Here is a 23,501-nt window from a genome sequence, read left to right as displayed (position 1 = left end):
ACGCCACATTCGGTTATCTTGTGCCGGGCTTATCACCCATCACCCTCGGAAACAGATGTATATATAAGTGGCTGCTACTGTCTTGAGGCGCCACCTCAAATCTGATCTCATAGTTGTTCACCAGCAGCCAGGCTGCTGTCCGGTTAATTTTCTATGCAATAAATGCATGCCATTATACGGTCTGACGTCCTGGACACTACGCGTATCAACCACGATAGCACCCTAATGACGCGCGCCACTCTGGCGCCATCTCATAGACATCGTCGCCATAGTCCGTCTTGCGCGACAGTACGCTTTTCTTCTCGTGCTTTCGCCTAACCCTTCACCTCCGCATTCCTCCTCGCCTTGTCTTCGCTCTCGCCGTCTTTCATCGCCCGCTACGCTCCGCGGTCGCTCTCATGTTTCGCTGTGCTTGTTCGCCCGGTTACGAGGTACGACGCATACGCTCGTCGTGGGAACGTGCGCCTAAGAGCTGCGCTCTAAAATGAACTGTAAAAGGATGTTGCTGCATAATACTTCCACAACGTCATGCGAGAATACGTAAGAGTAATGACATACTATGAAAAGCAATGACTGATACCGTATGTAAATAGGAAGATGACACGGTGGACTCAGTTTTACAGAGGGACGAGAGAATGAACAGCACACATAACAAAAACACGTGCACTCACGTACATGCATAAACGCGCACGCACACGCATAGACACGCACATTGTTTACATCCTACACAAGGCAGAAGAGCGCTTTCTTTTGGGTGCAATTGCTGGACTGAACTCACTGCCTTATTTCGTTCCTCTCTCTTTAGGCGTAGCATCGTTAACTGCTGTATATCCATACACCTGACATTTAAACTATTAGCCATTCATCAGGCAACTGGACCAATCTATGGCACCGGTCTAGTCAGCGATCTATAGCGCGGAAATCAGTCTCCACAGCGCGGAAACCAGACAACGGTGTGCCGACTAAAAGAGGATGCTCAGAAAGCGCATAAAGTGCAGTGTGTCGCAGTTGACTCCAGTGATAAGCGAATAAGGAATACATGTTTCACTCACGAGACACATATACAAAAACACAATTTACTCAGCTTGATTCTTGTTGAAGAAATGCAAACCTATAAACCGAAAGTCGCACCACGGCATCTTGACGGGTTTCCTGCCATTTCTCTTGGCGTTGGATATAGTTAGAGCGGTTTAGATAATAAGAGTACATTACATCATTCAGAGTACGCTACGCATTTCCTATACACACTTAACCCTATGAACATTTTAAAAAGTAATGAATGCTAACCATGCGTAAAGGCAGATTTTACCGAAACACGTATATCCCGTTCTACCTTTTGCGTATCACAAGAATGCCTAGAAATACCCAGATGTGCTTATTGTCAACAACTATATTGTAACACGCTGTTATATCCGGCGAAAAGAGGACACGATGCTTTGCTTTTTTTATCTCACACGTCCGTATACCCATATCCTTCCTCGCAGACAACCGCAACACTTCGAGCGGCTGCTCGCCGACGACGAGCAACAAGGCCATCGCCACCACGGTGTCCGCCAACGGCTGCACGCAGGTGCAGCACCAGTATCCCGAGCGGCTGCTCATGAACCCCAGTCAGATCAGCGTGTCCCGCATGCTGTTCCTCGTGTGCAGCGTGTTCATCATCCTCAACTTGCCCAGCTACGTGGTGCGTATACACGTCTTCGTGCTGTCCATCAGCAACCAGCCCGTGCCGGACTACGTGTTGCTGCTGCAACGCTACTTCATGCTCCTGTACTACACAAACTTCGCCGTCAACTTCATTCTCTACAACCTGGGCAGCCGAATCTTCCGGCGCATGATGAAGCAGTACGTGGCGAGAAAGTGGCGCACGTTGAGCTCGCTTTGCCGCTCCTCAGACAGCTTCGAGTCCAGCGCGGGTGTCGGCGACGTCGGGTCCTTCAAGCCCCGCAACGAGCACAGCGCGCTGGGCCGGCAAAAGGTGGTGTCGAAGACGTGATGCCGCGACCTGGGACGAGGTGGAGCAGAGGTCGGCGACCGCGAAGCCCGTCCCCATATAGAACGATCCTCAAAGACTCACCTGTTAGAGGCACACCGCTGCTGCTACCGCTTTCCGGTGGTCAAGTCGAGCTCAGGCTTCGGCTTCGAAAGGAGGGAGTGCCGACTCCACGACAAGGTAGGAAAGCGAGATAGCTAGTCGGTTTTCTCTGTCAGTTTTACCTTGGCTAGTGATATCTATAGAAGGAAAAAGTCGACACTCTATAAAGTGAACGAGAAAAAAAAAACATGCGTATATAGAAAGTTAGAGACCAGCGTCTTCCCTTCTCAATTACTCTAACTTCGTCTCCAAATTGTTCTCAGCACAATATAAGAGCGTGTTCGTCGATAATACCGTGAAACATTTTTTGAAAACTCGCCGTCAAGAAGCGCTGTTTCACATTTTTTAAACTCTAGCTCAGTCTGAGCTGTCGCTGTCGGAGTTCATCTGGGTGCCCAGTAACTGTGCTGAATGCATTTATCCGGCCCTATTAAGTTACGAGTCACATGGGCCACCAGAAATGGCCATATTGCCAAGTGCGGATATTTCGGTGCGATGCAATAGTCCATTTATCTCCCAAGTGCTGTGAAATGAGGCTTGAATGTCTGGGCGGATCAAAAATTGTTGAAAAAGGAGTGCTCCTCGGCATTCTCAATAAGTATGGACTGCGTGCGCAGTATATGCCACATATTTGTCGCGGCTATTGGCGCTGTCAGTTTCCAATATGGTGTTGACTACCGTCGTTGAGTGAAGGCCGGGAGCTCAAGCAGAGATAGTTACGGTTGGTTACCCTGAACTGGAGTAAAGGGCAAGAAACTAGAAAGACAAAAGCCCAGACGAAGTGAACCATGTCCATACAAGTTGCACAAAGTTTGCACAAAATGAAGGGAAACGGACATCATTCAACGATGACTCTTGGCATACAGCGGAATTACGTAGGGAGGAGTAGACAATGCACGGCGCCGATCATGTCGAAGCTTGTTACGAGAAGTTCCGACTGCCCCATTGGCACCTTTATCAGCATTTCATTAATTGTAACATGGCTCTCGCGGAGATCCGACGTCTTTTTAACATATTTTTAATCTCTCAGCGCTGTGCCTTCCAGCTACTATGATCTCCAACGAGACGACGGGAAGCGGTCGGACCCTTCATTTTGCATAGAGGCTAGAACTCCAAGAACGAGCAATAGTAAATGTTTATTTTCAGCAGGGCTTCCTGGCTTGTCGTTTAATACTTAAAGCAATAACTGTAGGGTTAGGGAGAACACAAGAAAGGTGACAAGATGAACGTTACAACCATGCTGCTTTATTTAGGGAGGAAAGACCGCTACGCAAATGCACGTACAAAGGATGACGCTCCAACCCGATGGAAGTCTATTACGACACCACGTGAAAAATGAGAAATTGTAACATCTCCCGAGGGATTAATTATAGATTGCCATTATGTTGGTTTTTACCTAAACATTCCTTATGCCTTCCTTGTTAACGCTACAGTTACTGCTCTAAACTAATTTTCAGATATGCTGTCCAGCGAGCAAAGCCGAAGCCCCACTGGATGTTAACGTGGAATAAATTCAGCAGCTGCAATCATTATCCAATCGAAATACTTGTTGCCCTCAGTGTCAAGTGAGACTGCAAGAGCTTTGACAAACAGCCAAATAAGTTGATTTACAAAACTCATTTCCTTGCTTCATTATTTACGTTAACAAGGCAAATACATTATTTCTGAACTAATAATATGTGGAAACTTCTGTGTGTGCGGCGCAACGTTTCCCCAGCAACCCATTTAAAATGCGCGATAAGATCAGCCCTTCGAAAACATGTGGTTCCAGCAGTCTCCCAAGCCATCGATACCTTTTCAGTAGCTGCTGTACTCATTAACGTTTGACGTAATAGTTCTGCAGAAGGCCGCAAGGTGGAGAGAATTAAGTACTTAATTAAGGCAAAATAAGACATCCACCCAATCGTAGCAACTGCTACAAAGAAAACCCACACGGGTTCTTCGAAAGAAAAGCCTAGCAGTGTAATTAAAATATGTCCGGGGCCGGGACGAATTTTCCTTCAACTGTGAGGCTTTACTTTCGAGGAACCCGTATGGGCTTCCTTTGTAGCAGTTGCTACGGTTGGACGGATGTCTCATTTTCACTGAATTATGTACTCATTAATCCATGGAATAAACTACAGCTTATTATTTTTTTCTAACTTAGCCCACAGAGAACCAAAACCTGGTTATTATGGCGCACAAGCCCTGGCAGCATACACATATCTTTCTATTTCGTACTGAAGCCAGCCATTGTCATTAAACTTTGTTGAAGTGCCTTCAGGGACAATCGCACATGTTTTTGTGTTTTCAGGGCTGTGTGTTTAATAACTGGTGCAACAATTAAAAAAAAAATTAATATTGTGTCTCAACTCGAGAAATGTAAGCGCGAATGCGTTACTTAGAGCAGACCATTGTTAATCTAAAAAGCGACAGTTGGTATCACGACTGCAAACAGCGCTGTTTCTCTCTTCAACCGGGGCGTCGAACGCAAACCATGAAGGAAGGCGATTCATAATTAGAACTAACGTAATGGGGTTAAATATCACCATGACTCAGTATCGCAATCAAGCAAACTGATGTAAATATTTTTCTTGTAGCGATAATATCTGTTTCATATCGAATAAAAATAATGAATATGCGCAGCTACTTGCTAATTTTTTTGTGTTTTTTCTTTCAGGTGGGACCATGGAGCTTTTCCTTGGACACTTCTTCATCTGTGCTTAGCATTTCAAGCAAAAAGGATCGCGCCACAATGTTCGACTAGGAGACAATACACATGGTAGTGGTGGTCCCCAAGAGTTCCGAATCAGAACGCCTGCAATAAATCAAGGCCAAAGAAATCTATGATGCACTGGTTCCTTCTTCACAAGATGCTAAGGACGGCGTTCCAGCGCGTCCCAGACTGTTGCCACGTTGGCTAAACAAAGGAAATTTCAAGACGAAATCACTCTGTTCGACGTACGTGTTAAACCGATGTGTGTTGTGTTCACCTTATGGCACGCAGTGCGCGCTTTAGCGAACTTTTAGTGAACTGAAATTGTCGTAAAATAGCGATGCTCGCTGTACGAGTGTTTAGTGTGTCCGCATGGCGACAGCCTTCATAATGAGCTTCGTGTCTCTACAGTTGCGTTTACTGGAACTGATTGCCTTTTGCCCGACTATTGCACATTTTGCTCATGATTAATTGAAAACTGAGTGATGGAAAAATGTATCAATGTTCACAATCTAACTGTTCCAGATTCTGCTATGTATATTGTTGTTTCTCGTGTACCGTCACCGGTGTTCGTTCTCGACGTTTACGATGTGCTTTCAGTGTCCTACAATCTTAAACAAATGTACACCCTTTGGGGTCTATATTTGTCGCGCAACAGTAATCTTCGTCTGTCTTGCTTGCGTTTCCTTTCTTGAAAACCCGGCGCTCGCTTCTTTCCTGTCGAGAATGCTCTGTCATGCTCATAACGCGCATGCCATTCGTGACTTCGAAGTGCCGGGCCCGCAGAGTTAAGGAAAGGAAATGCGGACAATGCAGGTGATTATTGTAGTGTGGCAAGATACGACCTGAAGTGTGTAATTTTGCTTAAGAGTGTATTTACCCCATATAGCACGAATGTATATTCGTACATGCGATAACTTTCCGACTGTGTGGATGGTGTCAGGAGCATGTTCACATTAAAGAGCCCTTCACCAGGATTAGGCACTGCACTCAGACAAGCATCCTGTAGATCGCGCGGTGGTGATCGTGCCTGCAAAGCATCGAGCGCCTGCACGGCACAGAAAACAGCTGAAGTGTCCAGCAGAAGCCCGCTCGTTCTCTCTCTCTCGAGGAAGCACTATCCCCGCAAGAGAGTCCAAGTAACGCATTCCAAGCTGTGATGCTGCGCCATCTGTACTGAACAACTCAGTACAGAACAACTGAGTACAGTTTTACGTAGACACGCCCAGGGCGTGTCTACGTAAAACTCCTTGATGTGGCATCGATTGTGACACGTGACTTCGGTGAGTTGTTCAGTACAGAAGGCGCAGCATCACAGCTTGGAATGCGCCACCCAGGAAAAATAAATACGTAAACAATAAATAAAGGAGGAAAAATGATAGCCCCCAAAAAAGCAGGCGGCACTCAGGACGTAAACATATCGCGGTTCCTCGGCTCCGGTATAGGAGCAGGCGGGGAAGTGAAGTCGCTTGTTGACGCTCTTCGAGGCAGAAGGATAGTGTATCAGCATGACATCGTGAAGTTTGAATTTCTCCTCCTCTAATAAAAAAAAACTATTTGGAAAAATTGCTATGGTATGATGCTCCTTAGACTACTCAGACGGTGCTCTGTGACTTCCTTTGTATAATCAAAATTTGTAATGGTACCTGGTGGGGAGGCCTTCAAAGGCCTGTGAAATCCAAGGCCAATCGTCTAACAGCGGCCTTACTGGTCACTGCAGCGTAAATTCTGTGACTGTTGGTAATTAAGCAAGAGATATAATAATTGTACCTGGATATAGCTTGAAGTTTTTGGTGTGTCTGTAACATTTGTAACATGCGCTCACAAATTCATTGTTTCACTAGACCAATCATCTCTCCCTATACCCAAAAGTCTAAAGTTTGTAAGTGTTGGTAAACAACCAAGCGATATCATAATGTACCTGGATATAGCTTTACGTTTTCGGTGTACCTCTAACATTTGTAACATACGTTCGCAAATTCATTGTTTCCATATAGGCACAAGTTCGAGTTATCTCTCCGTCGAAGGCGTATGAAGTATGTCGGGGGGCTGTTCAAATGCTCGAGAGGGCGGTGTACTATCTGGAATTGCTTCACGAAATTTCTGTATTAGATATGCAGCACGACATATTAATATATGATACACTGTAATAGGAATAGGTATGCGCGCGAATAGCACAATGCGACTCGACGACAAATAAAAGAGCATGGTCGTCTTGTGACAGCACGTGTACCAAGAAATTATCATAAGTTCGTCTCCAGAGAATGCTTAGCTATATCTGCAAAGAGAATAGAAAATACACTCTGGGTGAGATTAGGGTGTCGCGCGTCGCCTACAAGAAAGCTAACGGATGGCATAGGCACCCAGATAGAGAAATGCACAAATCTTTTTGTGCTGCCGTTTATAGTAATGTACAGATGAATAATGATACCAGCCTCTGTGCCTGATTTACGATGTTTAAAACATTCCTAATGTTCCTTTGCGATTACTGTCCCATGTTGTTAACGTTCATAGAAAGACATGGAGGACCCTTAAACTTTGGCTTTAATTGCGGAACGCAATAGCGTTATCGGGCCTCGCCGAGGCCAACACCGACACCGGATATCCTGCGACACAGGACGCGATAAAAAAATGGCCAGGTTTAGCTTGGTTAAGCCAAGAATGCGTTGCATATTGAGCGAGTTGGGGCCCAGCTTTTCCTCCAGCTATCGTGACGTCACGTCACGTGGTTGCGCTAAAGGTCAATGGTGGCTGCCCGGCCGCGCCCAAGGGCTGAACTGAGTGATTTCAATATGCAACGCATAAAAACAATGGTAGTACAGTCCTGTCGGCAGTGCCGGGCAGAGCAATGGCTCATAGCCCCGTAAGGCAGAGGCTACAAGCAGCGACTCATCAATAGCTCATACCCCCGTAAGCAAGGAAAAAAAGTTTGTGTTTGAGTTTCCACCTAACAAAACTATGTTTTCTCGTATATTCAAATTACTTTCTCGTGTATTGCAATTACAAATCGACGCTATCATGTCCCTAGGTTGTGGGTAAGTCTTATTTTACAAGTTTTTTTACGCATTTAATTTGGGAAATCCGGTTAGCTCAGTAAAGCAGATGCACAACGCTGAGGGCCTGCGTCTTCGTGGTTGGGGATCGCCGTATTTATAACGGAGCACACCGCCTACGGCGGACGCCTACACCGGAGTTTCGGCGGCATATTGAACATTATTTTATACATGTGACAATTAATTTATGTTTAACTGTGCTTTCCAGTGCGTCTATGTTGTTATATGTTAATGAGTGAGGATTTGGGCACTACTTTGAGAACGTGCCATGTATACAACCCTTCGTTTCTTGTACATGTTATAGTCCTGGTGCAATTTTGCCGTTATTGTGACTCAGTGTTCCTATCGTCCCATGATTAAATAAGCTTTTTCTAAACACGGGGCCCTTAACAAAAGCGTGTCAGTGTTGCTCGCTACTATGTCAAAAACTCTTTCACCACCCACCCTGCCTTGTAGACACAAATTGCACGTCATTTCTGCTTACAGTTCGACAAATGTTTGCGAGCTGAACTTTTATGCAGCCCGTTTTGTTCCGCGCAGAAAAATAACAAACACATTGTTGTAGTGGGATGACCTGGCATGACATTCTTTGTACTGTTACCCGCCGTGGTAGCTTAGTGGCTATGGCGTTGCGCTGCCGGACTCGAGGTCAAGGAGTTGGTCGCATCCGGGACGGCCGGGTTTCGAATGGAGCAAAAGTAAAAAAAAATCACGAGCCAATTCACTTAGTGAAGTTAGTTGACCAACGAGGCTGTTAGCACACGACCCGGACGTAACACATAATTTTGAACAAAGGTACGAAATCACATATTTTTTTTATATCTGGTCAATGCGACGAGAGTGCACAGGCTCATTTATTGTCTTGATCAGTGGTCATTTCACTCCAATTGCAATCACATTCTTTGATTATGTCAAATCCATGCACATGCGTCGCTAGGTGGTGGGTTGGGTGGGGTCGGTGTGGCTTCGCAAGGGATATGTCTGCAACGCCGAACGCGTAGACCGCTCCAATTTCAGTACCGGCACACCCACATTAAAATCACCGATGACAACAGGGGTAGTGTAATCGCAGCTAATACACGCAAAGTAAGAAGCCATGAACCTTACGGGCCTATGGGTCATTGCATTTTTTGCTTGCTTGCGAGGGTATGAGCCACTGATGATGAAAGCTTTCGACATGCTGTTCTCTATGTTGTATGCATGCTTAGAAAGAATTTAAGCACTGTTCGCTTCACTTTGCTGAGTGCTTGTTGCCTCTGCTTTACGGGGCTATGAGCCATTGCATTTTCGCCTGCTGCGGGAGTATTCATGCTTACAGGGTTATGAGCCACAGATGATGATAGTTTTTGTTCACGGATAAAGAAAATGCACGGAACCCTAGTCATATCCAGCTTCGCTGTAAAACACTCGCGTACTTAGATATAGGTACACGTTAAAGAGGCCCAGCTGGTAAAAACTACTGCGGAGTTCCCCACTATGGCATGCCTCATTACCAGGGCTTGCGACCGATTGTGGATTTGGCCCCTAAAGCTCATTAATGAAAGTTTTTTTGTTCATAATAATGATAGCAAATATGTGCATCCTACATTGAATGCACCAAACCCTAAGAATTGTTCAGTTCTTAAGAAAACTAAAAATTTAGATAAGAACATAAAAAAGAGCTATTCCGGATCATAATCGTTTCGAAATGGTAATCGAAATGGTAATCTTTCGATCATAATCGAAAGATTACCATTTCATACATCATCTACAATTGTGTGAGATCTGCGCAAACGGCTTGTCCTATATACCCAGGAATTTTCGCGAACTCAAGTCGCATTACGTTCTCTTTATTGTTCGACGTTGTTATGGCTTTTTCCTTGATTCCGTCCAGTCTAATAACACATCGTATTTGCCTTTCGGTTTGGCCATCATAGCTGTGTGTTCAACAGTGGCCTACCTATGGATGAGTGCGCATTACTGTGAATGAATATATGTGGCTTCGGCCACGCGATCGTTGCTCACCGTGCAAGTAGCATGACGGTATTCAGCCCCATCATCTTAGCCTATTTTTATGTGCACTGCAGAATGAAGATCCCTCCCTGCGATCTCCAATAACCCCTGCCTTGCGGTAGCTGATTTCAGCTTCTCCCTGCAGATTTACTAATTTCATCACCCCACCTAATTTTCTGGCGTCCTCAACTGCACTTCCCTTCTCTTCGCACCCATTCTGCAAACCTAATGGTCCGACGGTTATCTAACCTGCGCATTACAAGACCTGCCCAGCGCCATTTTTTCTCGTAATGTCTGTTACGATATCGGCTATCCCCGTTTGCTCGCTGATTCACACCGCTCTCTTCCTGTCTCTTAAAATTACGCCCAACATTTTTCGTTCTATCGCTCTTTGTGCGGTCCTTAGCTTGTTATCCAGCTTCTTTGTTAACCTCCAAGCACCTGCCCCATATGATAGCATATGTAGAATGCAATGATTGTATACTTTTGTTTTTAACGACAGTGGTAAGCTCTCACTAAGGATTTGGCAATGCCCTACTGTATGCATTTCAGCCCCTTTTTACTCTTCTGTAACATTCATTCTCATGATCAGAATCGCCTATGGGTAAGTGACCTAGACAAACGTATTCCTATACCCACTCTAGGGGGCGACTGGTGATCCTGAATTATTGTTCTTTTGTCAGGCTGTTGAACATTATCTTTGTCTTCTGCTTATTAATATTCAACTCCACTCTTACACTTTCTCTATTAAAGTCCTCAATCATTTGTTGTAACTCGTCCCCAGTGTTGCTGTACAAGACAATGTCATCTGCAAACCAAAGGTTGCTGAGATATTCGTCGTTGATCCTCTCTATTAAACCTTTCCAGTCTGATGGCTTGATTACTTGAATACTTGTAAGCATATAGTGCAAACCATTGGAGAGATTGTGCCTCCTTGCCTGACTCCTTTCCTGAGAGGTAACTTTCTACTTTTCCTGTAAAGTACCAAGGTCGCTGTGGAATCTTTGTTGGCATTTGCCAAGATGTTCACGTATGCTTCCTGTACTCCTTTATTAAACTATGCCTCTATGACTGCTGGTCTTTCTACTGAATCAAATGCATGTTCATAATTTATGAGCGTCATATAGAGAGGTTGGCCAAATTGTTGGAAGACGCTGTGCTGTTGTTCGCCCATCCGGGATATGTACATTTCACATCGATTCAAACGTGTAGTGTCACAATGTTTACCAAGTGTTCACCAGTTCCCCCATAATATGACCATAAGGTCGTCACCAGTTACTACAACATACAAGTATAATATTCTGATATGGCGCTGTCACTATCATGGCGACTGCATTGTCAACTCATGTCAATTTGAAATGTCTGGAATCTACTACCTTTCATATTTTCTTATTATTGATGTTTCTATGCCATACATCCTGAGTGCGTTGTGTTCTTCCGTTACTGAATTGCAAAAGCAAGTAGAGCCTGCTGTGCTGGCTTGAAAATTATTGCAGTTACATTTACAGTTAGATCTGTCTAATGGGTTCACCCTTTTTGTAGCGGTGCAGAAGCCGCGTGCTTCGGGAAGTGCTTAGCCCGTTCTAAGATGTGGAACATTGTTATTAAAAAGCAGGCTGTGTTCATGCATTTAAAAACAGTTTGTGTGCTCGCGACAAGTGAAAACAAAAGCTCAAATATTCCATGGATGTCTCCCATGTGTTCTATGGCTAGACCAGTATATTCTATGGAAGCTTAGGGTAACGCCACCTCTAGCACGCGAGATTTCTGAGTGATCCAGGAAAAGTCGAGTAGGTATAAACCTAATAATCAGGCGAGCAGTGGCAAACCAATCAAATAGAAATATGAAACATTCCCTTAATACTATGCTATCCGGCTTATATGAAGACGTTCTTTGTCAATATGCGCTCACTGTAAATATCTGTAATGTACTACCTTTCCTGTCTTCTTATCAGCGATGTTGCTATCCCGTCCTTCCTGAAAAGTATGCAGGATTTCTGGTCCTTCCAGTACTATTTGCGAACCTACATCTTTCTTTACATTTGCATACGCAGATTGCAAAATGTGCGTGTACATTTCTGCCTTTCTTGTCTGTACATTTGTATATCTGTTTGCAAACCAAATAACATTATTGAGAGCACCAATGTACGGGGCCTTTCTGGAAGAATGCTTTGTACAAACTGATCGAAGATGAAATGGAGCTTTTTTCCCCTATGACCTTCTTTTTTTGCGTACAATGATTCTGAAAAAAAAAACCTCGGTATATCCGGCTCATATGAAGACGTTCTTTATCAAAGTGCAGTAATTTGAAGTGTCGGGAATCCACTACCTTTCATATTTTCTTATTATCGATGTTTCTATCCCCTACATCCTGAAATGTATGCGGGTGCTGTGGCCCTTGCCGTACAATTTGCCAGCCTACACTTTTCTTTACATTTGCATTTGCAGATTGCAAGATGTACATGCAAATTTCTGTCTTTCTTGTGTGTACATTTGTATATCTGTTTGCAAACCACGTAACATTATGGAGAGCACCAATGTACGGAGTCTTTCGCGAATAACGCTTTGCACAAACGGGAAGAAGATGCAATTGTGTTTTTTCCCTATCACCTTCGTCGTTTATGTAGAATGATTCTGCAAGAAGACCGAAGAACATTGTCATGAGCGTATGCTCTCGTAGTAGACGATCTGGCAACAGCGGATCATATGGTCATCCCACACGAAGGCGCCAAACATGCTGATGAGATTCTTTCGTTATGCGACTTGCGTTCAAGAGGTTCAACGTTCCTGGGCTTTTTTTTATCAGAGTAAAAATAAGTAGAGCAGTTGTTGGCGCTGCACACTGGCGATGGCTACCCTTTTTTCTTGGGTTATATTCCTATTGATATTCTTGCATTAGGTAACACCCAAATAAGAAAAGAATATGTAGCATCACTCAACCCAAAAGTCTGTCGAAGAGTGCTCGCTCTAAGAAAAATTCCCATATGATTCTAAGGTTCTAAGGTTCAAGGTTCAATTATAAGGTTCAAGAATGATGCACACATGATGCAGTAGGCTCAGTATTGGTCGCAAATGCTAGCGTCACCGAAGAAGCTCCAAAGACTTTTCTGCGTCCTTTTTGCGTACGTGGTTTTATTTTTGTTTACGTGCTTATGTTCTCCGCATTTCTTTGCAGCCTTGTGTCGTCCCTCATCGTTTCGCTAATGTTAAGTAGCGAACCGGTTGTTTATATTCCGGTTAAGCGCTCTCGTCTTTGCATCCAATTTATCTCTCTCTTTCTCTCATGAGTGTGCTTCAAATCTCTTCACAGTAACACTACGCCGCGCAAATTTAATATCAACGTGTATAATAACTCACGTTCATATCAACTCGTGCAGATGACTTCCTCAACGACCTCCTTTCTAAACACTGATGGATAAAGCATGAATTTAATCCATTTATAACATTTTATTACGCCGATTAGGGCGGTGTTTTGTTATACACTCATAAATGACAAGGTCTTAAAGTGCCTTTTCTTGTGTTGCGTGTTTCCCTGCACCCGACGCACACTCCCTTTTATGTGGAGAGAAATATACATTCGTCCATCATTCGAGTAAGCCTCGTGGAATACCCCGTGCTCGCCATTTTCCGAATTCCTCGTTTTTTTGTCGATCAAACTGCCACCTCCCCCCAAGGTGCCCGTGTTCCTGACGCTCGTGCACAAGTGTATGTATGTATTCGAAAACAAGGTATGGAATATTGCCCAGGATAAATAATTCAGCTCGGGTGCAACGCACTGTAAGCCGACTTGCGCCCTTAAGAGACCCTAAGTGTGAAAATCGGCCCATAACTTACACCCTCGCATCTGTAAGGACGTGAGGGTGTGAGTTACAGACAGTAAAACACCGTTAAATGGTGTAAATTGGTTCACACGACAGGTGGAGAAATTAAGTATTGTTGCACAACACAGTTAAGGGTTCATGAGCTTTCAGAACCGCGCGGCACAGTTTATCTTGTCTAATTATTCGTACAATTCAAGCATCTCCGCACTAAAAGCCCGAATAAGCGTACCCTCTCTAGCCTCACGCCGTGGAATAGCATGTCTTAAACCTTTTTTCGTAAATTTTTCCATTTCTTGCCTTTTCACAACCCGTACATAAAAAGAGCACATAGCAGTGCCCGCACCAGTCATTAAAACACATCATATCCACCTTAAGCCCATACCTTGACTTTTCGGCAATCATATTTTCTTCGCACAACACGATACTTGAATGGCCTGCCCACCAAAGTTACCCCTATCATCGATCGACTTGCATTCAAGCGGCTCATCGAAAATATCCCATTGTATCTTGTGGGATCTTTGTTTGCCATTAACCACCCACTCCCTCTTGTAATGTCTCAACAAGAGACCTTTGAGGAAATAAATAAAATATAAAAATGACATATACCTAATAACTGTTCTGTTACTCAATTTAGGCATGATGAGAACACTGAAGGTGATCTTTAAGTAACGAAGCGACGCGCGAATGCATCGCTGTTTGATAGCGATGCAAAAATAAGCGCCATTGTTGAGATACCTGTCCTCAATAAGAGTTTTGCGATAGGCGTTTGTTTCAGGGTGTCTTCACCGTCACTGTACCACACTGCGTTACAAAGTTAAATGAATCATCACTGTATTTCGTAGGAAAATTGGACGATGGATACTTCAAAGCATGGTAAAAAAATGTATATAAAACAAGGATGTGTTTTGCTAACTGGCCACATCAATGTCGCAAAAATTACGACTAAGCTACAGTGTATAGTAAAAATGTTATCAGTGGCACGTTCAGCTAGGTAGCTAACCGATAATTATGATTTGACGGGCAAATTGCGTCCGCTTCTTGCAGCAATCTACCTAAACATGTGCAAGTACGGTGGCACTTGAACATTTTCAAAAATTGTCTTTCAAATACAAAAGTACCGGTGACATGTCACTCTATTTCAGTGTGAATTGCTTAAAGGAGAAAAATGTATTTTGCTTCATTGTTTATACTTGTATGTTGGATGTTTTTTGTTGGAATGAATGAAGACTTTGTCAATGTTATTCAAAAGGAGAAAGACATGACGGAAATGATTTTTGAATTTTGGTGTGTATGCAGAGAGAAAATATCTTTTTATGCGAAAGGTAAAGTGGTCATGGCCTGGACTGCTCTGTCATGTCCTGCTACTACGCACAGGTTTCTAAACGATACTGCACAGTAAACACTGCTCAAATAAAATCTGCACGTGAGGTTGTTACAAGTCAGTATATATGTCTGCGATCTCGTGAAGCGGAAAATTCCCAGCGTGCTATGCGAGCACACAGTCACTGTGTCAATATCCAGCTTGTAGGTTGTTTCGCGATGATCTCATCTCTATGTGCCTCTCTTTATTCTTGCATACTGAGAATAAAAGTTCATGTCGTGTACATGCGGCTCTTTTCGTTCTTTTTGTGCTCGTGTGTGACCATAAAGATTCGGAGAACACCGAGCGAGCGCGATCATTGAGGGCGCAGATTTCTCGCTACGCACTTCGTGCTAAAGGATATGTGCCACCACTACGTTTCGAAAAGCTTGTGTAGGTTATTCAACCTTAAATTGCAGTGGCACAGCACTAACAAAAATTCTGTGCCGATTCAGCTGTATAAATGCGAGAAAGTCATAAAATCGCATCTGTTTGTGATCCCGAATCCGTGAATAACACAGTGTTCATCAGATTACAAGGTATTCTTCAGGAGTTCACAGGACAAATGCCCGTTCTCTTCGAGTCGCTATATATATATATATATATATATATTTATTCATCGGCTGACCGTATATATATACGGTCAGCCGATAAATATACTCTTCGCCTTGATCTCGCCTCCATATAATATATATATATATATATATATATATATATATATATATCGTATGGAGGCAAGATCAAGGCGAAGGATATATTTATCAAATATTTACAGAGAAACCTAGGGCAGCATAAGATATTTCATCCGGCCCACGTGCAAGCGGCCTCATCGTCTTCATCGCTCTGCCAAGCCTCGCGTTCATGCATGTATCGATCGCTCCGTCACATCCCTGTCTGGTGGCCGAAGCGCCGTCCTGGCGCTTTCTACGAAGGTGAAGAGATAGAAGCGGAAGAGGGCTTAAGCCAGAAAACGTGAACGACAGCACTTGGCAGCGAGGAGCGCGCAGAAGCAGGGACCACTGGTATAATCTCGTAATAGACGTCACCGAGTGGACGCACCGCCTTGCAGGGCCTAGTGTAAAGTGGGAGGAGCTCCTCTGAAAGGCCAACGTGGTGGCATGGCGGCTATATGAGGACCTGAGAACAAGGCGTGGAGTGCACACTTCTGTGTCGGCTGTCGTAACGGGGCATTTGGGAGCCTCGTGAAGCACAGAATCAGCCATGGGCAAGTTGACGAGCTGCACGGGCTCGACCAACTACGTCATTGGCGAATTCAGTAGGCGAATGAGGAGCCGACGGAAGGAGAGTCTCGAATGGCAATGCAGGTTGTCGGCCAAACAGTAAATAGAAGGGTGAATATCCAGCGATGTGATGCCGTGACGGATTGTACGTGAAGTTAACAACTGGTAACGGGCTGTACGAGTCACGGTGATCAGGTGAAATACACATGACCAGCATATCAGCGTTAGGTTCAGACGGCTGGTCAGTCGATTGCCTGTGGATAATGGTGACCTTATGTTCAGTGGAGCAGGCACGAAGGATATCATCTACCACTCGTGTGAGGAAGTACCTCCCGCAATCGGTGAGGAGCTGCAGAGGGGCGCCATGGTGTAGAATTACGTAGTGGAGGAGAAAGTCGGCGACGTCTGTAGAACAGCTTGTCAGCAATGCCTTGGTGATTGCTAAGGGCGTGGCGTAGTCTGTCGCGACCGCAACCCATTTATTTCCCGAGGTGCACATAGGGAAAGGGCCTAGTTGGTCAAGGCCGACGCGGAAGAATGGCTCTGGAGGGATATCAATAGACTGGAGCTGACCTGCAGGCAGCGCTGAAGGGCGCTTTCGGCGTTGGCAGCTTTCTTAAGCAGCGACGGAGCGGTGCACAGAACGATACATGTCAGACCAAAAAAGCAAACTTCGAATGTGGGTGTAATTACACGAGACACCTAAGTGACCGGCACTTCGTATGTTGTGAAGATAGTGAAGAACGCTAAAGCGTAGATGGCGAGGCAGAAGAAAGAGAAGCTCTGGGCCATATGAGCTGGCATTACGAGGATACAGAACATTGTCGTGTAGCTCAAACAGACGAACAGAATAGTCTGGTGATGGAGCGTTTAGACGGTCGACGATGAGCCGTAAAGCGTCGCACCACTGTTTCATGGGTATATCATCCGAAGCAAGCAGGACAATACGCAGGCGTCTGAGTCAGGATAACTGAGGTCAGGAACATTGACAGGGTGCGTGACAAGCAATCTGCGTCATGGTGCAATCCTCCAGATTTGAAGTGCACAACAAAGGAGTATTCATGTACCTATAGTTGCCCAGCGGCAGCGACATCCAGACGTATCCTTGAACGGCGAGAGCCAGCAGAGGGCATGATGGTCTGTAATCACAGAAAAAGTTCGGCCAAACAAGTAAGGCATAAATTTCAGGAAAACCCACACTAAAGCCAGGCACTCGCACTCAGTGATGGAAATTCCCGTTCGAACGATGACAGAAGACGACTGGCGTAGGCGATGAGACGTTCCTTGCCGTAGTATTCTTGGCCAAGGACAGCCCGAATTCTATGACCACTGGCATCGATGCAAAGGTCTGTAAGCCATGAAGGGTCAAAATGGGCCAGTATTGGTAGTGTAGTTAGTAGACAGATGAGGAAAGAAAACGAAGTTTCTTGTGCGGGTCCCGACAAGAAAGGAACGTCCTTCTTCAAGAGTTCAGTGAGAGGGCGGGCGATGCCCGCGAAGTTGCGGACAAAGCGACGAAAGTAGGAAAATAATCCTACGAAACTCCGGATGTCTTTGGTTGAGCATGGAATGGGAGAATGTTGCAGTGCTCGCACCTTGTCGGGGTCTGGTTGTACACGATCAGCGCTGGCAAGGTGACCGAGCATAGTTATTTGGCGTCGCCCGAAACGGCACGTGTCAGAGTTCAACTGAAGATTGGCTCTATGGAAGACGGCAAGAACACTCGATAAACGGGTAAGGTGGCTGTCGAAGGTAGGCAAGTAGACAATGACATCTTCTGAATAGCATAGATAGATGGGCCACTTATATCCCCGCAGCAAAGAGTCCATCACACGTTCTAAAGTTGTTGGGGCATTACACTGTCCGTACGGTGTGAGTTTGAATCGGTACAGGCCACTGGAGCAAGAAATGCAGTTTTTTCGCAGGTTCATAGGGTCGCCTGAAATCGGCCAATAGCCGGACCGAAGGTCGATGAATGAAAAATAATTGGGCTTCATGAAAGCACTGAAGGGCATCATCGATGCGAGCCAAAGGGCATAAGTCTTTGAGAGTTACTTTGTTCAAGCTGCCGTAATCAACGCAGAAACGCCAGCTGCCGTCCTTCGTATTCACGAGAATGACAGGGGAGGCCTATGGGCTAAACGAAGGTTCGATGTCGTCATTTGTTATAATTTTGCCGACCTCGTTCTTGTTGACGACGTTCATGATGGGATACACGATATGGATGCCGGCGTAAAGGTATGGCGTCGCCAGTGTTGATTCGATGAGTCACTACAGATGTTTGGCCTAGAGGGCGACTGCCAAATGAAAGATGCCAAGATAAGACGCCAGAACGCGGTAGAGATCTTGCGCTTGCGCCTGGGTCACATCGGAAGCGATCATCTTGTCAATGTCGAGAGACGAAGGAGCGGAGTTGGTGGAGCAAGAAAACGGCGAAACATCTGCATCAAAATCGGTAATCTTGCAGGGATCAAGCGTGAAAATGGTGGTCAGTGGCTTGCCTTGCGGGATAAAATTAGTCAACAGGCTCACATTAGGAAGGGAAATGACCACTGTACTGTCAGCAATTGTAACAATGGTGTGAGCAAGGGCGATATCGCGGACTGACAGAACGTCGATTATCCGAGACAAGATGTAGTCGCCATCCGGGGGATGTGTGTGTGTGTGTGTGTGTGTGTGTGTGTGTGTGTGTGTGTGTGTGTGTGTGTGTGTGTGTGTGTGTGTGTGTGTGTGTGTGTGTGTGTGTGTGTGTGTGTGTGTGTGTGTGTGTGTGTGTGTGTGTGTGTGTGTGTGTGTGTGTGTGTGTGTGTGTGTGTGTGTGTGTGTGTGTGTGTGTGTGTGTGTGTGTGTGTGTGTGTGTGTGTGTGTGTGTGTGTGTGTGTGTGTGTGTGTGTGTGTGTGTGTGTGTGTGTGTGTGTGTGTGTGTGTGTGTGTGTGTGTGTGTGTGTGTGTGTGTGTGTGTGTGTGTGTGTGTGTGTGTGTGTGTGTGTGTGTGTGTGTGTGTGTGTGTGTGTGTGTGTGTGTGTGTGTGTGTGTGTGTGTGTGTGTGTGTGTGTGTGTGTGTGTGTGTGTGTGTGTGTGTGTGTGTGTGTGTGTGTGTGTGTGTGTGTGTGTGTGTGTGTGTGTGTGTGTGTGTGTGTGTGTGTGTGTGTGTGTGTGTGTGTGTGTGTGTGTGTGTGTGTGTGTGTGTGTGTGTGTGTGTGTGTGTGTGTGTGTGTGTGTGTGTGTGTGTGTGTGTGTGTGTGTGTGTGTGTGTGTGTGTGTGTGTGTGTGTGTGTGTGTGTAGGCGCTGGGTATGTGCCACTGGGTCTGCGCAGGACTTCACGGAACCTTCTTGTTCCTGGTTCACGGTTCACTGGGTACATATGACGTATTTGGCGCCTACTTGGATAGCCAGGCATGTGTCACTGGAATACGTCTTCAATATCATTGAAGCTGAGCGGAATCGAACACTCTTCACGTGGCTTCCTCAAGGATGGCGACTGGATGGTTTAACAGGCTGCACCACAAATTCGCTAGTTACGTGCCGCTCTTCAGTGAACGCCTTCTACGCCATCTCTTTAATAAGCTGCGCCATGAATTCACTGGATATGCGAGCCTCTTCAATGAACCTCTCGCCAACTGGGGTCACTGAGTATGTGTCACTCAGCGTTCGGCAAGCCACCAAACATTTCTCAGCGTACGCATCCACCGGGGCACCACGCTTCTTAACCCGAAGGTCATGTGCGGACTTCTCGACAGTGCCCCTAGGTGGCGCAGCTTGTCGGAAAAAGTCGCGGCTTCTGCCCTCGGGCTAAGCATCGATTGCGATTGCAAATTAGTGGACAGCTCGCTATACGAAGGAAAGATAGAAGTTTTATCGCCGGTATATACTTGTAAACATAGGCGCACTAAATTAACAAGGATGGTGTCACGTGCGCACACGCAGACATGAACACATCCCACTCGATGACCCCAGAAACTCGCCGTCAAAACACTGGAGCGACGAAACGCGACAGCAGTGAGCGAACTGACCTTGGTGCTGCATCTCGCATCACGCAGAAGCCGCAGAAACACAGCGTAACGCGGAGTCTGTAACCGTCGCAGATGGCTTTCAAGATACAGTGGTCCAGATTAGATTGTCGTTCAAATGGGGATGTCAATAAACCATCATCATCGAATCGCAAGAGAAGAGCCCGAATGCACGCGACACGTTTCTCAGCGTTCGCACGCACCGGCGTGCCATGCACTTTCGAGGCTACGCGCAGGTATTGCGTCCGCGGCGCTGGATGGCGCTCAGTGTGTTTAGGGAAGCGAGAAAGAAGATTCCCACTGTAGCACAGGCCTCATATGCAACTCAGTTCAATGGCAATGCACTGTGTATCTATAGTGATTCAATGCTAAATGCATAATCGTCAACAGTCATTATGGGATGAATTCCACCAAATTTCCTGTTTTTCCTTTATTGAGCATGTAACAGCTTGCCCCACAGGTTAGTCTACTATGGTAACAAAAGCGTGGGTAGGCTGATCCTGATTTCAGTGCACGATGTGGCACTCGCAATGGTTTTAATGTGGTTCGACAAAACAAATAACCAGCCGATGTAAAAGGCACTGTAATCAAATACTTGGGAGGGCTGATGGGAACTTGTGAGCTTTTTGTTTTATTTCATTCAGAGACATATTTTGCCTCATTTGAGGCACTATGAGGTAGCTAATTTCCTGTCTCGCCTCCTTCGGCTTCATTACTAAAATGAAACGCGTGACCAATGGTGCATTCGAAGCTGTGTGTTCGGGATCGGCAGCTGGATGCTCCAAGCATTTGATCATGAACGTTCTATTTATTGATAAGGCCGCGATTGCCCTCATCTTCTCTCACGACAGCTAGCTCTTTGAAACCTGCTAAGGTAGTAGTTGGGAGAGCTGGTGATTCAATATCTACTAGCTGGAACAGAACAAAAGACGACAGAAGAAAGAACACAATACAGGCGCTGTGTTGTGTTCTTTCTTCTGTCCTCGTATTTTGTGCTCAGCAGACATGTCTCTGAGACATTTGGGGTGTGAGCAAAGCGCCAGTTTCCTGCTTTTGCGCTTTGGGACCCTGCGTTAGAGCGCACTGCCTTCAAAACTGGGCAACACTCCCCAGTTCGATCCTCGTCGCAGCTAACGCCACGGAGAAACCGTGCGACTTTTACCGTCTGTATGATCGACCAATGTCGAAGAGGTTATAACATTTCCTCGCCACAATGCAAATACTATCATCGTTTTACCATAGACAACGCGACATAGACATTGGTAGAACCTGACGTCACAATTTATGCTTGCGCTTATGCCGGTCCGGTACCTTTACAGAACCCAAAAATCGGCCTAAAGGCCTAAAGAGGAATCCGAAAAGGAATGAACCAAAGTAGAATCGTCCCATCCCTGTCACACGATCGTCGTCCCCGTTGTATTCGTACTGTTACTGTCGTGACGAACACGTTCGCGTCCCACACGCAAGTGCTCTCCTTACATAAACACGTTCGCGCGTTGTGCAACATCGATTCCGAGAGTGCTTCGGATGTGCACAATTTTCTTTGATTGCGACTATCAGGCTAAGAGCCATCACGAGTTGAGTCCTTCAAAGCGCAGCTATGTGTCCGAGAAAGAAACCTTGTAGGAAAGTCTTAAGGCTATGCTGTTTCACGCAGCATCAACAACAAAAGAATGAACAAAATTCCTTAATGATGCTTTGCACCTGCAACGACTAGTCATGTTATATCTTAAAGTATACCTATTCGTAAAGCCACAAACGGTATTATTCAGCGACGTGTTCGTCGTGGCGCTACCAAATTCAGGAATTTTCTTGCTACTAACAGCACTTGCTTGTTAGTGTTAACAGGAAGCAATAACTGAGAGTCACTTATCTTAATATATGAGAAAATAGCAATCTTTTTTTTTTGTCTGGAGCTACTGCTACAATTTTAAGGAAATTTGTTCCGTTTAAAAGCAATAGTTATATGCCGACTGCAGAGATTGCATAGACTGCAATAGAGACTGCAGAGACTGCAGAGACTGCAAACAAACACCGCAGCCATATGCCGGTGTTATCATTGTGGCACCGTTTGCCTTAGGGAACTTGCATGAGCGGTGGCGCTCGACTTCAAATAAACTTTTAGAAATATTCATGGCGGCCTTGGTCAAACTGTTTTCCTTTCCATTTTACTTCTTCATAGTCTGGCTTTCTTTCTCTCTATGCCAAAGCGTACTGAGATTTTATTTTGCATGGCAGAGAAGTATGTATTGGTATTATCAACGCTCTGGTAAACATCTCGTGAACATAGCCGCGAGCTAGCTAGTTTATGAGGCAATAGCAGAAACAGCACCGGCCACACTTAAGCCGAAAGCCACCAGCGCAGCTGAAATCTGACCATTACGTTTCCGCGTCGTTTGGACAAATAAAACCGGCACCGAGGGAAGCACGAGATGTCCTGAAGATACTGCCTGCTTCGAAAAGGTGATTATTTGTTAGATACGTCGATTGTTTCTTTTCCTGTGGAAAACCAGGAAGAGCGGTCGGCGACAGAAGAAAAGGGCAGCTTTTGTTGTTGTCCGCCGCTTCTATATATAGCTTCTTCTATATAGCTTCTTCTATATAGTTATATGCCGACTGCAGAGAGCAATGAGCGAAGAGAAATTATGTCTGGATCCTTGCTCGACCATTCGAGCTAACGTTTAAGTGAACCAGACGACTGGTTTACGACTCGACAAGCCAACTGAACTGGACATTATTGAGTTCACATAAACGTAACCTTAGCTTCTCGATGTAGCGTTCTGGCTTCCACAAGGTGACAGCAGACCTACTGCACTTTTCGTAGGTGCCTGAACCGTACGACCGCTTGTGACTGTCGGCTAACATTCCTGGCCGAGGGCGTCTGCGCTGTCTTTCCCTTCTTTTTCATTATTCTGGCGTGGCCGGGCTGTTGTATGCATGAGGGATTCCGGGACGGGGTTACTTCCGAATGGCATCTTTCTCAGATAGCCGAAACGCCACAAAAACGAGTCTGGCTAGCAGCGTTCCATCTGTTGCAGTGATTCATTCTTTATTCAAGCCTTTCTTATTATCTGAGCGGCGATGACTATGTTTTAAGCCAAGCCACGCTTGAAACAAACACCGCAGCCATATGCCGGTGTTATCATCGTGGCACCGTTTGCCTTAGGGAACTTGCATGAGCGGTGGCGCTCGACTTCAAATAAACTTTTAGAAATATTCATGGAGGCCTTGGT

The 23,501-nt window shown here is 45.5% G+C and overlaps 1 protein-coding gene across 1 annotated transcript in view; it reads left to right on the top strand.

Annotated features, from left to right (window-relative positions):
- The window catches only part of LOC142563558 (uncharacterized), a 142,484-nt gene extending 137,175 nt beyond the window's left edge, over positions 1-5,309 (top strand). Inside the window, exons 6-7 of the mRNA XM_075674140.1 lie at positions 1,485-2,173; positions 4,755-5,309. Of these exons, the coding sequence (XP_075530255.1) occupies positions 1,485-1,996 (512 nt within the window). The 3' untranslated portion in view covers positions 1,997-2,173; positions 4,755-5,309. The remainder of the gene's footprint in view (positions 1-1,484; positions 2,174-4,754) is intronic.
- The last annotated feature ends 18,192 nt before the right edge of the window (positions 5,310-23,501 follow it).

This window comes from Dermacentor variabilis, chromosome 11, assembly GCF_050947875.1.
Source record: "Dermacentor variabilis isolate Ectoservices chromosome 11, ASM5094787v1, whole genome shotgun sequence".
Classification (NCBI taxonomy): Eukaryota; Metazoa; Arthropoda; class Arachnida; order Ixodida; family Ixodidae; genus Dermacentor; species Dermacentor variabilis.
This window is presented reverse-complemented; position numbering and strand designations above follow the sequence as displayed.